The following is a 15,927-nucleotide window of genomic DNA, read 5'->3' on the forward strand; positions in this document are numbered from 1 at the left end:
TTGTCTACAGCCAAGCTCTACGATACAACCGCATTTGCTCCAACCCCTCAGACAGAGACAAACACCTACAAGATCTCTATCAAGCATTCTTACAACTACAATACCCACCTGCTGAAGTGAAGAAACAGATTGACAGAGCCAGAAGGGTACCCAGAAGTCACCTACTACAGGACAGGCCCAACAAAGAAAATAACAGAACGCCACTAGCCATCACCTTCAGCCCCCAACTAAAACCTCTCCAATGCACCATCAAGGATCTACAACCTATCCTGAAGGATGACCCATCACTCTCACAGATCCTGGGAGACAGGCCAGTCCTTGCTTACAGACAGCCCCCCAACCTGAAGCAAATACTCACCAGCAACCACACACCACACAACAGAACCACTAACCCAGGAACCTATCCTTGCAACAAAGCCCATTGCCAACTGTGTCCACATATCTATTCAGGGGACACCATCATAGGGCCTAATCACATCAGCCACACTATCAGAGGCTCGTCCACCTGCGCATCTACCAATGTGATATATGTCATCATGTGCCAGCAATGCCCCTCTGCCATGTACATTGGTCAAACTGGACAGTCTCTACGTAAAAGAATAAATGGACACAAATCAGATGTCAAGAATTATAACATTCAAAAACCAGTCGGACAACACTTCAGTCTCTTTGGTCACTCGATTACAGACCTAAAAGTTGCAATTCTTCAACAAAAAAACTTCAAAAACAGACTCCAACGAGAGACTGCTGAATTGGAATTAATCTGCAAACTGGATACAATTAACTTAGACTTGAATAAAGACTGGGAGTGGATGGGTCATTACACAAAGTAAAACTATTTCCCCATGTTTATTCCTCCCCCTCCCCCCACTGTTCCTCAGATGTTCTTGTCAACTGCTGGAAATGGCTCACCTTGATTATCACTACAAAAGGTTTTCCCCCGCTGCTCTCCTGCTGGTAATAGCTCACCTTAAGTGATCACTCTCATTACAGCGTGTATGGTAACACCCATTGTTTCATGTTCTCTGTGTACATAAAATCTCCCCACTGTATTTCCCACTGAATGCATCCGATGAAGGGAGCTGTAGCTCACGAAAGCTTATGCTCAAATAAATTTGTTAGTCTCTAAGGTGCCACAAGTACTCCTTTTCTTTTTAAAAGAAATGAGAAAGTCTACCTCCATGTGAGCAGAATCATTACAGACACCAGCATAAAAAAACCAAACAAACCCACACCTACCAAAACAAGACACTCCACTGCACACAATTCTCTCTCAGAGAGAGGATGAGAGAACAAACAACAAGCGACAGATGTACAGTCACATTGCTTAATGCACTACTGGAAGGTATTCAGATATCACAGAGATAAGTGTGGTACAAAACCCTATATAGAAGACAATAGCATCACAAAGACTGAAAACTCCAAGTAACACTGGGCTGATGCCAAAGCATAATCGGTATGGAGTGAATCATGTTAGCAGCTATACATACAGGACTGAAATAATATATAAGGGCCATCATTTTCAAACTTAGGGGCCTAAAATTAGCCGTCTCAATAAGTGGCCTGATTTTCAGAGATGCTGAGCACCTGTAGCTCCTATTTATGTCAATGGGCACTACGGGAGCTCAATGACCTTTGGTGCCTATACATGAATGTTAGGGGGCTTATTCCTTCACCCACTTACTTCCCTGGTCCTTCTTGCATGAAAAGAGAGCAACAATACCCGAAGTCCAAAGGTGCAAACAATTCGATGTTTATTGGGGTGAACTTCCAGCAAGCATGATTCCAGTTTCCTTCCTTAGTGTCCTCCTTCCCAGCTCTGACACCACAGAGCCTTACACCTGTGTCCTTGTTCCCATTCCTGCCCTTAGCCAAACATGATTCCAATTTCCTTACCCCCATTCCCTGTTCCCATTTCCCCCTTTAGCAAAACATGATTCCAATTTCCTTACCCCCATTCCCTGTTCCCATTTTCCCCTTTAGCAAAACATGATTCCAATTTCCTTACCCCCATTCCCTGTTCCCATCTCCCCCACCCACACACCCACCCCCTCACTTCCTGATTGACTGCAGACTATATAGTAAAACTTGAGTTCTGCTTAGCCAAACCTTAACCAATCATTTTCCTGAAATTTAACTAACCAATCCTAACATATTGTAACATGATTATGTAACCAATTATATCCCACCACCTTAATTAATTTACACCCAGCAAAATTAATTATATAGCAGACAGGAACAATCACAGAACCAGACAGAGATTATACAGACAAACAATAGCAAAGTGGGAACTATAATGACAAAAAATACAGAAGTGAGGATTTCACATCCCAGCTATTGATAAGTGAGTTCTTGCCAGACAGGACACTATCAGACTAAGTTTCCTTTTACATCTTCTAGGTACTTCCCTTTCTCTGGAGGCGATGGGCATTATCAGGACAGGATTGTGTTCCTAACAGCCCAATAGCACCTTCTTTCAATGTGACTAGTTTGCAATGTGAGGATGTGACCGTTCACTTCCCAGCTTATGGCTGCCTCTGTTGCTTAGCCAAAGAACAGGGCCTCAGACTGTCACAGTAAGAGAAGGACCTTAAACCGGCAGACAGTGATTTTGATTCTTTCTTTTATACCTCTAGAACTAGCTAAGTGATAAGAATACACCTAAATTCTTAGAGTACAGGCCTTTACTGACAGGCCTGAATATCTATATCCTAACAATGAATTTCAAAAGCACCTACACACTCCTAAGTCACGTGTCCCATTAATTTTGACTTAGGGGCTTTTGAAAATCCCACCCCAGGTTGGTCAACTTGAGGCATCTATGTTTGAAAATTTGGGAGCAAAGACTAATTAAATGATTCTGAAAGTTATTTCAAAATCCATGGACCTGTGCTATGTGTTATTTCCAATCAAAAAAGAGTGCTACCTGAGATGAACGGAAGGAGCTAAAGAGGGAGATGAAAGGAGGAGTATAAATTTACTGGTATGGGAGTGACTATGCTAAAATTGGTGTTAAACCTCTGAGCATGCCCAGTGTGTGGTAGATACTTTTCAGAAGACTACGCAGACTGATTGAATTGATTTCATGAGGCTAATAAAGTGTTTGGCCTTCTCTCCTGATCGACTTGACTCCTGGGAGCTTATTAAATATATGACAGTCTGAAGCTACATAATAGTCCTCCAGGATAGCTCCCTAAATTGGCCACTGTGCAACAGCCCAGTCTCCAAGCGACATATCACATACAAATAGGAAAACAGGAGTATACATTGGTCACTTTTCAGTTTCATAGATATTAAGGTGAGAAGGGACCATTATGATCATCTAGTCTGACCTCCTGCACAATGCAGGCCACAGAATCTCACCCACCCACTCCTGCGATAAACCTCACCTATGTCTGAGCTATTGAAGTCCTCAAATCGTGGTTTAAAGACTTCAAGGAGCAGAGAATCCTCCAGCAAGTGACCTGTGCCCCATGCTAAAGAGGAAGGCGAAAAACCTCCAGGGACTCTTCCAATCTGCCCTGGAGGAAAATTCCTTCCCGACCCCAAATATGGCGATCAGATGAACCCTGAGCATATGGGCAAGATTCACCAGCCAGATACCCAAAAAAGAATTCTCTGTAGTAACTCAGATCCCACCCCATCTAACATCCCATCACAGGCCATTGGGCCTATTTACCATTAATATTTAAAGATCAATTAATTGCCAAAATCATGTTATCCCATCATACCATCTCCTCCATAAACTTACTGAGTTTAATCTTGAGGCCAGATAGGTCTTTTGCCCCCACTGCTTCCCTTGGAAGGCTATTCCAGAACTTCACTCCTCTGATGGTTGAAACCTTCGTCTAATTTCAAGTCTAAACTTCCTGATGGCCAGTTTATATCCATTTGTTCTTGTGTCCACATTGGTACTGAGCTTAAATAATTCCTCTCCCTCTCCGGTATTTATCCCTCTGATATATTTATAGAGAGCAATCATATCTCCCCTCAACCTTCTTTTGGTTAGGCTAAACAAGCCAAGCTCCTTGAGTCTCCTTTCATAAGACAGGTTTTCCATTCCTTGGATCATCCTAGTAGCCCTTCTCTGTACCTGTTCCAGTTTGAATTCATCCTTCTTAAACATGGGAGACCAGAACTGCACACAGTATTCCAGGTGAGGTCTCACCAGTGCCTTGTATAACGGTACTAACACCTCCTTATCTCTACTGGAAACACCTCGCCTGATGCATCCCAAGACCGCATTAGCTTTTTTCATGGCCATATCACATTGGCGGCTCATAGTCATCCTATGATCAACCAATACTCCAAGGTCCTTCTCCTCCTCCGTTACTTCTAATTGATGCGTCCCCAGCTTATAACTAAAATTCTTATTAATCCCTAAATGCATGACCTTACACTTCTCACTATTAACTTTCATCCTATTACTATTACTCCAGTTTACAAGGTCATCTAGATCCTCCTGTATGATATCCAGGTCCTTCTCTAAATTGGCAATACCTCCCAGCTTTGTATCATCCACAAACTTTATTAGCACACTCCCACTTTTTGTGCTGAGGTCAGTAATAAAAAAATTAAATAAGATTGGTCCCAAAACCGATCCCTGAGGAACTCCACTGGTAATCTCCCTCCAGCCTGACAGTTCACCTTTCAGTATGACCTGCTGTAGTCTCCCTTTTAACCAATTCCTTATCCACCTTTCAATTTTCATATTGATCCCCACCTTTTCCAATTTAACTAATAATTCCCCATGTGGCACCATATCAAACGCCTTACTGAAATCTAGGTAAATTAGATCCACTGTGTTTCCTTTGTCTAAAAAATCTGTTACTTTCTCAAAGAAGATCAGGTTGGTTTGGCACGATCTACCTTTTGTAAAACCATGTTGTATTTTGTCCCATTTACCATTGATCTCAATGTCCTTAACTACTTTCTCCTTCAAAATTTTTTCCAAGACCTTGCATACTACAGATGTCAAACTAACAGGCCTGTAGTTACCCAGATCACTTTTTTTCCCTTTCGTAAAAATAGGAACTATGTTAGTAATTTTCCAGTCATCCGGTAGAACCCCTGAGTTTACAGATTCATTAAAAATTCTTGCTAATGGGCTTGCAATTTCATGTGCCAATTCCTTTAATATTCTTGGATGAAGATTATCTGGGCCCCCCAATTTAGTCCCATTAAGCTGTTCGAGTTTCGCTTCTACCTCAGATATGGTAATATCTACCTCCATATCCTCATTCCCATTTGTCATGCTACCATTATCCCTAAGATCCTCATTAGCCTTATTAAAGACTGAGGCAAAGTATTTGTTTAGGTATTGGGCCATGCCTAAATTATTCTTAACCTCCACTCCATCCTCAGTGTTTAGCGGTCCCACTTCTTCTTTCTTTGTTTTCTTCTTAATTATATGGCTATAGAACCTTTTACTATTGGTTTTAATTCCCTTTGCAAGGTCCAACTCTACTTGACTTTTAGCCTCTCTCACTTTATCCCTACATGTTCTGACCTCAATAAGGTAGCTTTCCTTGCTGATCCCTCCCATCTTCCACTCCTTGTATACTTTCTGCTTTTTCTTAATCACCTCTCTGAGATGCTTGCTCATCCAGCTTGCTCTACAACTGCTGCCTATGAATTTTTCCCCCTTTCTTGGGATGCAGGCTTTCAATAGCTTCTGCAGCTTTGACTTAAAGTAATCCCAGGCCTCCTCTGCCTTTAGATCCATAAGTTCTTCAGTCCAATCCACTTCCCTAACTAATTTCCTTAATTTTTGAAAGTCAGCCCTTTTGAAATCAAAAACCCTTATTTAACCACAAAGCAAGCTCTCAGCACTTGCTCTTTACCCTCCACTGACAGCATTCCAGCTCCTGATTTACCTTCTGGCTCCATGCCTTAAAAGGGGGCAGATATTCCGACGCTCAAATCTGTTCCTGTTTTCTGACATCTTCCTCTATAAGGAGGATAAGGAAGAAATAGATACCTACCTTTCTGTAACTGTTCTTCAAAATGTGTTGCACATGTCTATGCCACTGTAGGTGATGCCTCATGCACAGATGTCAGAGATTTTTTTCCCCCTCGGTGGTACCTGTGGCTTGAGTGCCCTCTGTCACTTTGCGCTGCTGTGTACTGGTATAAGAGCATGGAGCTGCCCCCAACTCCCCTCAGTTCCTTCATACTGGTCTGACTCTGATACAGAGTGGGAGGAGGTGGGTTGTGGAACTGACATGTGCAACACATCTTGAAGAACAACACTTACAGAAAGGTAGGTAACAGTTTCTTCTTCTTCGAGTGATTGCACATGTCAGTTCCACTGTAGCTGACACAAACAGCAATGGAGAGGGTTCAGAGTCTATCTGAACAGTGACCGTAAGACCACCCATCTGAAACTGGAATCATCTCTGGACCGACGGGAAATGGAGTAACGAGAAGGGAAGGTGTAGTCTGATGACAAAGTCACTGCTTTACAAATGTCAATAATGGGTACTTGAACCAGGAAAGTTGCAGAAGCTGCTTGTGTTCTGTCTAGCAGAATGCACCTTTACTCAAGATAGTGGGGTTGTGTTAGTCAGTTGACATAATGGATGGAGGAAGAGATCCAGGAGGAAATTCTCTGAGAGGAAACTGGACTGCCCTGAATTCTGTCAGCTACTGCCACAAAAAGTTGTGTAGAGGATCTGAACACTCTAGTATGCTCCAGATAGAAAGCTAGAGCCCTTCTCACATCCAATGCCTCTGGTGATGGGGTTTTGGAAAAATGTGGGCAAATAGATAGCTTGGTTAACGTGAAACCTAGAGACTACTTTTGTAAGAAACTTTGGGTGAGTCCAGAGATAAACTTTATCCTTATAAAAAACTGTATGGGGGGTGGGTTCTAGTCTCAGAGCTCTCAACTCACCAATCCTTCTGGCTGAGGTGATCGCTATTAGAAATGCCAACTTCATGGAGACGTAGAGGAGAGAGCAAGTTGTGAAAAGGTCCCATCAGAATTTCCAGGACTAAATTGAGATCCCAAGGAGGGAAGGGGTCTCGTACTTGAGGGTATAATCTGGCCAAGCCCTTCAGCTGTACTGAATCACTTTACCTGTAAGGGGTTAAGTAGCTCAAATCACCTAAAGAAGGACCAATGAGGAAAGAAGATACTTTCAAATCTGGCGGTGGGGAGGGTGGCGGGGGGAGGTTTTGTTTGTGGCTCTCTTTGTTTGTTCCCTTTCCGGACGGAGAGAGAGACCTGGCAGGTACAACATCTCCTGAAAACATACCTGAAATGAACCACCTAAATTACAAAAACTGTAAATCAGGCAAGGAAATGTGTTACGTTATCTTTTCTTGTGGCTTGTGAATTTTCCCTATGCTAAAAAGGTAGTTTAATCCTGTTTTTGTAACTGTGAAGCTGGGTCCAGAGGGGAGTCCTCTGTGTTTTACATCTTTTTATTACCCTGTAAAGGTACCTTCCATCCTGATTTTGCAGGTGTCATTCTTTTACTTTTTTCTTTATAATAAAGTTCTTTTTTTAAGAACCTGATTGATTTTAGTGTCCTAATGATAAAAGGTTTAGTCTGTGCTCACATTGCTAACCAATTGGTTGGTATATTATTCTCAAGCCTCCTCAGGAAAGGGGGTGAAGGGGGATATTTTCATAGAATATCAGGGTTGGAAGGGACCTCAGGAGGTCATCTAGTCCAACCCCCTGCTCAAAGCAGGACCAATCCCCAACTTTTGCCCCAGATCCCTAAATGGCCCCCTCTAGGATTGAACTCACAACCCTGGGCTTAGCAAGCCAATGCTTAAACCACTGAGCTATCCCTCCCCATGACCATTTTGGGGGGATAGGGACTCCACGTGACCTTTCCCTGAATTTTTGTATAAATCACTTGGTGGTGGCAGCAATACCGTCCAAGGACAAGGACAAGGAAAGGAATTTGTGCCTTGGGGAAGTTTTAACCTACACTGGCAAAATATAAGCTTAGGGGGTTTTTCATGCGGGTCCCCACATCTGTACCCCAGAGTTCAGAGTGGGGAGGGAACCCTGACAGCCTCCATGACAAACATGGAGCCTTAAACATAAGCAGTTCAGGAAAGATTTCCCCCACTCCCTACTCTGCGCTGCACAATTGCCCAGCTGTGGAAATTTCATCTTCCTTTGCAGTATCAACTATGCATCAAACTTTCATGGGCAATTGCCTGATCTGGTTTGGTAAATCCTGATTTCCTATGCAAAAGAGAAGATATTTTATCACCTTCAAGAGGCCTCTTATTTCTGCCTAGACACCTGTGTTATGGGAAACTTCACCAGTCAGAAGACAAAAGATGTCTGCTGTTTAAATGAACAAGTTTCCCTCCCAAACCTTTACCTCTTGCCTGGCATTTTCAGCCCTAGCTCGCTCCTCTTCTTTCTGAGATTGCATTGTAGCAGCCTCCTGCCTCAGCTCCAACAGCTTCTTCTCATAAGCACCTTCTGCCTCTGCTCTCTCTTGGGCTGAGAGCTCCGACACCTCTTTCAGCTCTGCGCGGTGCCATTCCTGCTCACTTTTCTAACAATCAGAAAAAGAGCCATTAGGTCGTTCAGATTTAGGCCACCTCCTCATATCACAGCTTGCTGATGTGGCACCAGCCAAAGGACCAGGTCAGATTTCTCTCCACCAACATGAAGCATCAGCAGCATACACATTACTGGCAGTGCTGTGGGTAAGGATAGAAGCAGTTATTTTCCAAGGGGACTCCTAGTGACCTTGGAGGGGAAATAGCACGCCACCTCCCCTCCACCTGCTGAGCCTCCCTCCTGTGAGGATTCTCTCCCTCTGTTCCTGTAGGATTTTCCACATTACCATCCCCAGCATTTGCTTCTACCCTTATTTCCTATTATCCCAGAGCTTAATTCAACATTTTTATTAATGCACAATAAGTGTAAACTGCATACAGAATGAGGAGACCCCCCCCCCATGACTCAGGCTGGGCCAGACAGTCTGGAGCTACTCCATGGCCTCCCTCAGCCAAAGTCCAGCAGGAAAGGAGCAGGCTTCCTGTAGCTCTTCTCAGGCTTCTCCTGACTTCTGAATTATTACACCCACTGGGCAACCTGCTGCAATGTGCCAGAGCCTCAAGTGGCTGTTTCATATCAATCTGTGAGCCTGGGCAGAATTTCAACCCCTGGCTGTCAGGCCTTGCATGGGGTTCACCCACCCCTTCTGAACATACTTGATTGCAGAGCCAGTCCCAGGGCCATCCTGAACTTGGGGTTGGATGTGGTGCCCTATGGCAGGTCACATAATAGCAGCAGCTGGGAAGAGCCTGAGAAAGGAGCCTTTGCACACCTGCAGCAGCCACTTTCAACCACTGCTGCCTGGCCCCAAGCAAGGAGTTGAGGAGGAAGGGTACTCATGCCTATCACCAGCCAGCCACTGTCACCGGCTATGTGCTCCCTATGCTGTCGACCAGAGGAGTGACTTAATCAGGCATCCCCAACTAGCCACTGTATGCAGCATGTTACCAGTAGCAAACCATAAAGCAACAGTAGCCACAAACAGCATGCATGAAATCCCTCTTCACATATACCAATTGCTGACTAATTTCAGGTAACTGAGCCACTGGGAACAGTCACCATCTGTTTGTGGGTGCAGGGGCTGTGTAAAGAGTTTTATGTGTCCAGTTCATCCTGCCCTACTGTGCCTGGGTGTCTACACTGAGCAATTTCTCCTTCCAATGCCCAATCCTGATCCCACACAGCATTGCTCCTCAAGCACTGGATAAATAAACTGCAATACAAAAAATAAACAAACTGTATTTGATCACATGACAAGTCACATTAGGACAGGGTTAAGGTGAGACAATAAACTCTCTCCAAGGTACTGAGGTACAGCTTTACTTACATCTCCCCTGTGTGTAACTGGGTTGGTTATTTCTAGGGCCCAACCAAATTTACAGCTATGAAAAACGCGTCACGGACCACGAAATCTGATCTCCGCTGTGAAATCTGGTCTTTTCTGCACTACAACCCTATGCCATACAGATTTCACAGGGGAGACAGGCTGTGTTTCTCAAACTGGGGGTCCCGATCCAAAAGGAGGTTGCAGGATGGGGGGACTACAAGGTTACTGTAGTGGGATCGTAGCATTGCCACCCTTACTTCTGCGCTGCTTTCAGGGCTGGGTGTCTGGGAAGCAGTGGCTGCTGGCCAGGCTCATAGAATCATAGAATCATAGAATATCAGGGTTGGAAGGGACCCCAGAAGGTCATCTAGTCCAACCCCCTGCTCGAAGCAGGACCAATTCCCAGTTAAATCATCCCAGCCAGGGCTTTGTCAAGCCTGACCTTAAAAACCTCTAAGGAAGGAGATTCTACCACCTCCCCAGGTAACGCATTCCAGTGTTTCACCACCCTCTTAGTGAAAAAGTTTTTCCTAATATCCAATCTAAACCTCCCCCATTGCAACTTGAGACCATTACTCCCAGCTCTGAAGGCAGCACTGTCAGCAGCAGCACAGAAGTAAGGATGGTAATGGGTGGTCGGAGAGTGACGGCTGCTGGCCGAGGGCCCAGCTCTGAAGGCAGCAGCGCAGAAGTAAGGGTGACAATACCACACCATCCTTACTTCTATGCTGCTGCTGGCGGTGGCGCTGCCTTCAGAGTGGGGCTCCCGGCCAGCAGATGCCGCTCTCCGGCCACCCAACTTTGAAGGCAGTACTGCCGCCAGCAGAGGCAAGGGTGGCAATACCACGACTCCCCTGTAATAACCTAGCAATGCCCCCACTACCCCCTTTTGGGCCAGGACCCCTACAGTTAGAACACCATGAAATTTCAGATTTAAATATCTGAAATCATACAATTTATGATTTTTAAAATCCCATGACCATGAAATTGACCAAAATGGACTGTGAATTTGGTAGGGACCTAGTTATTTCCTTTCTCTGAGCATGTCTGTACTGCAGAGTTAACTCGGGAGATCAGTACCTGCGTTGGCCTAATTCAGGTGTGAGCACTCACACTGCAGAGCCATCTGAGACTTGCTGTGTCCACAGTGGTGCTGCACTCACCCATGTGAGATGCTCAGATTTCTGGCAGCACATCCTATGGTTCTCTGCGCTGCACCTCGCTGAACTGCTCTAATTCTTTCCCAGTGAATTGTGGGAGAACCTGACAATCCCGGGCACACTGGGAGAATTGTGGGAAGACACTAGAGGACTATCTGCACTTGAGAAGTTTAGCCTGTGTCCTCACTGTAAAGTGGATATGTTACCAACCTGAGTCAAAGTGACACCCGGGCTTAAGCCTACAACCCAGGATGGGTCAGCCAGACCAGGCGGTAAGCACTATCAAGCTTGGGTGAGAAGTCTGAATTTTCAGCTAGGAGGTGGGTTAGGGACAACATGTGAGTAAGAGCCTGGGTTAACTCAGCAGTTCAGCACTTTGTCGGAACTTCATGCTTTTGTTTCCTGTTGCCCTCAGTCTAATCTCTTCAGGACCCATTGAAGCTCAGCTTTGACACCATTGTGTTTCTTCCCCCTCCACTGTGGTATTGTCAGCAAATTGTTCACAATTATATTCCCCTTGAACACCCAACAAAGAATGAGACTTGATAACAAACTTCACCCCCAGGGCAATAGCCCAAACAAGCAAAGGCATGAGAGGGAGCTCTACTTGAGGAGCAACACATACTGAGAGACTGTCTTGTTTCACTTGATTGACTCTATGATGCAAGCAGCCCAGGATCCACCTGGACCGGCACAGGTCTGCAAACCAAACTTTAGGAACACCATCATCATACACAGCTGTACACGCAGCCATGCAGTGCACTATTGGTGGACTGACAAACCCATATTAAACAGCAACTTTAGTTTACAGCTGGTAAATTATTCATAACATTTATTCCACAAACATCACCCTCTTCTGCTTGAGGAGCATCTGCAAACAGGTTAAAGTTTTCCCAGATTTGTTCATTATTTCATGAACGTTGTGTGCATACACATCATAGTCTATGGATTGCTTAAAAATGGCCCACTGCAAATATCTGCTGTAGAGGATATACTTCTATTTTTCCTCTATAGAATGGATTACGTAACAAAGGATTTTCAAAACTGTCTGAGGGATCTGGATGTCCAATTCCTATTAGAAATTAACAGGCATTGACACTCTTATTCTTACTGTACTTAGTAGCCTTCTATTTTTTGTCACCACCACAGGTGGTGATGATCACAAAGTAATTGTATGAACATAGCCATGTATTGGCAGAAAGTCTGTACATGAAGCACATGCACCTCAAAGGGACAAAACAAAGCTTTAGAGCGTTGGAGTGTCCTAGCTGTCTTGCAGTGAAGTGGAATCCAGCATACAAGGTTTTGTTAGTAAATCATACAAGGCTGCAGTAACAAACATTGTACATGGATGGTCAGTACAGTGTCTGAGGAGAGCAATAAACATTCATGAAAACATTAAAATGGGTCCAGGGGCTGGCCTGGTCTTAACCATTAAAACCCACTGGCTTTGCCCTTTGATGATGGCCATCCTACCACCTACCAGCTCTTGCAGGAGCTTGTTCATTTCCTCCTCGTACGCAGCTTGCCGAAGGCTAAGGGTATCTTGATATTGCTGCTCTGTCCGTGAGAGCTGCTGTGCCATATCCTCCCGCTCCTGCTCCATTGTGGACCTCTCTGTTTCCAGCTCACAACGAAGGCACTTCACTTCTCCTGCAGAAGAGGAGACATGGCAAGAGCCTGAACCCCTCTCACTTCCTTGAGCTATTAAGGGCTCAGCTGCACCATGCCAGAGCCTTCTCTGTCCCAGACAGGGAGAGGGCCATGTCCATCTCTCACTCCCCAGTGGCCCCTTTGCCCCATCCACGGAAGGGACATCTCTGGTGGGCTGTGCTTCTCAGCCTCTTACCTTGTATCACCTCTTTGGCCTGGGTGACTGTTTGAACGTTGATTTCCAGCTGACCCCTCGTGACCTCCAGCTGAGACACCTGCTGCTGAGCGTCGAACAGGCTGGATTCTAAGATTTCCTTTGCTGATCTACAGGATATAAATACAGAGCAATAATGAGTCTCTTGTACTTGCAGTGTAGCTGTAGTCATGTCAGTCCCCAGATATTAGAGAGACAAGGTGGATGAGATAATATCTTTTATTCGACCAACTTCCGTTGGTGATAGAGACAAGCTTTTGAACAAGACCTATTCTTCAGGTCTTGGATTCTGTACACAGAGTGTCACAGCTATATATATGGTGGGACACATTGTTTATCATAAGTAGTTAACACATATTTCAAGGAACCATTCTAGGTAAAGTAAAGTTAACGGGCCACCTCCATGCAGTCCATTTCCATGCTGATGACACCACTCCCAGAACTCAGTCACCTCCAGGCACAGTGGAGATGATCAAGTGCCCCTCTGCTTGTTTATATACTCATTGCCGAAGCGTTGTCCATCAGGACCTACACTGTGGCATTTTGGAGGACCGGTGGGAATGCTATCCAAGCCAGTCTGATGGCTCTTGCTTCAAAAAAGTTTGTGTGGTGCTTGAGATCATCCTGGGACCACAAGCCTAGCATTTGCAGGTAGTGTAAGTGGGCTCCCCACCTTGTCCCTGACAAATCTGTGACCAGTGTCATCATCATGGAGGGGATAGACCCCCTTTTTCAGCAAGTCTAGCCACCTCTGAAGTTCATGCAGGATATATGGTGGGACCGAGACTTATTCCGTCATTAGGTGTTTGGACAGAGAGCAGACTGTTGTCAGCCAGCAATTTAGATGCTGCAGGCAATGTCTGGCAAGGGACGTCACACATACAGACCTATGACCAAGGAAGCCCAAACATGTACACTCTGTGGTCAGACACTATCAACTGCAGGGACTGGAACCTGTCCTCTGGCAGGAAAGCTTTCACTGAACCTGAGTCAAGCAGAACTACCATGAAGTCTATCAATTGGCTGAACATAAAAGGCTGAAATGGCAGCCAGGTGAACCCTTACTGATGACATGGACAGGCCCTGCTGTTTGAGATGGAGGAGGTAGTCCAATATAAGCGGTATAGTGGTGAGCGTCGGGGAAGAATGATGCTGTGCCATCCAGATTGAAAATCTCTTCTACTTGGCAAGGTAGGTAGCCCTAGTGGAGGGTTTTCTACTGTCAAGGAGGACTTGTCTGAGCAGGTAAGCTCCATTGGGTTCAGCCATGGAGCTTCCATGCTGTGAGGTGCAACAACTTGAGGTTTGGGTGCTGGAGGCGACCGTGATCCTGAGTTACTAAGTCCAGGAAGAGCGGCAAGGTGACTGGGACTTCCACAGACAACTTGAGGAGGGATGTGTACCAGTGCTGGCGGGGCCAGGCTGGAGCTATCAATATCACCGAAGCTTCTTCCCTCCGTATCTTGAGGAGCACCTTGTGAATGAGAGGGATGGGCAGGAATGCGTATAGGAGATGATCGCCCCATTGTAATAGGAAAGCATCCGCTATGGAGCCCGGACTGTGATTCCAGAAGGAGCAGAACTGCTGACACTGTTGAGTCACGTGGCAAAGAGGTCTACCTGGGGGAAGCCCCACCATTGGAAGATGGAGTTCACAACATCCAGGCGTAGGGACCACTTGTGGCCTTGGAACGACCTCCTGAGGTAGTCTGCCAACAAGCTTGCAGGTGTATCGAATGCTCTACTCAGAAGTCCCACAGCATGAGGGCTTCCTGGCACAGGGGAGAGGAGCATGCACCCCCGTCTGTTGATATAAAACATCGCTGTGGCATTGTCTGTCATAACTGAAACACATCTCCCTGTTAGGTGGGTTCAGAAAGTCTGGCATGGTATGTGCACTGCTCTCAGCTCTCTGACATTGATGTGGGGAGCCATCTCTGCCTGTGACCAGAGGCCTTGAGTCCTGAGGTCTCCCAGATGTGCACCCCAGCCCAAGTCTGATGCGTCCATCACCAACGAGAGAGTTGGCTGGGGGCTGGCGAAGGGGACCCCCGCACACACCACCTGTGTGTCGAGACACCACAGAAGGGAGTCGAGGATACGGGGAGGCAGAGTCATGACCCTACTGAAACTGTCCTGAACCAGCTGATACACCAAGGCTAGCCAGGATTGGAGCAGCTGAAGTCTGAGCCTGGCGTGTTGCACCACATAGGTACACGCAGCCATGTGTCCCAGGAGTCTTAGGCAATTTCATGCTGTGGTGGTGCGAAACTGCCTGAGACTCCGAATGATGTCGCCCTTCGCCCGGAACCTCGATTCTGGAAGATATGCCCTGGCCTGGGTTGAGTCCAGAACCACCCCTATAAACTCTATCCGCTGAACAGGGGACACAGTGGACTTCCCCACGTTCAGGAGAAGGCCCAGTGAGTCAAACGTTGCCATGATGAACTCGACTTGCCCCTCTACTAGAGCCCTAGAGCGGCCCTTGATCAGCCAGTCGTGTACGTACAGGACTACCTGTACCTGGCGCCTGCGCAGGAATGCAGCCACAACTGCCGTGCACTTGGTGAATATTCGGGGCGCTGCTGACAGACCAAACGGGAGGACTGTGAACTGGTAGTGGCTGTTGCTCACCACAAACCTAGGTATTTTCTGTGGGACGGAGTTATTGCTATGTGAAAGTACACGTCCTTCAAGTCGAGGGCGGCATACCAGTCCCCTGGATCCAAGGAAGAGATGATGGAGGCCAACAAGACCATGCATAACTTGAGTTTCTTCATTAATTTGTTGAGTTTGCGCAGGTCTAGAATAGGTCTTAGCCCCCCTCTTTGGCTTTCAGTATTAGGAAATACTGGGTACAAAAGCCTCTGCCCCTGTAGCCCTGAGGAACCTCTTCCACTGCTCCTATTGAGAGGAGCAACTGCACCTCCTGGATAAGGAGTTGCTCATGAGAGGAGTCCCTGAAGAGAGACAGGGAGGTGGGGTGGGAGGGCCGAGAACTGGAATGAATATCTCCTTTCTACCATGCAGAGCA

General features: G+C 46.0%; 1 protein-coding gene across 5 annotated transcripts in view; it reads right to left on the bottom strand.

Annotated features, from left to right (window-relative positions):
- Nucleotides 1-15,927, bottom strand: part of CEP250 (centrosomal protein 250) — a 115,697-nt gene that overhangs the window by 38,568 nt on the left and 61,202 nt on the right. For all 5 annotated transcript variants that reach the window (XM_043526723.1, XM_043526721.1, XM_037915353.2 and 2 more), the window contains 3 exons: nt 12,876-13,003; nt 12,510-12,679; nt 8,352-8,531 (listed from right to left, as the gene is read on the bottom strand). In XM_043526723.1, coding sequence (XP_043382658.1) covers nt 8,352-8,531; nt 12,510-12,679; nt 12,876-13,003 — 478 coding nt within the window. The remainder of the gene's footprint in view (nt 1-8,351; nt 8,532-12,509; nt 12,680-12,875; nt 13,004-15,927) is intronic.

Source organism: Chelonia mydas, chromosome 13, assembly GCF_015237465.2.
Source record: "Chelonia mydas isolate rCheMyd1 chromosome 13, rCheMyd1.pri.v2, whole genome shotgun sequence".
NCBI lineage: Eukaryota > Metazoa > Chordata > Testudines > Cheloniidae > Chelonia > Chelonia mydas.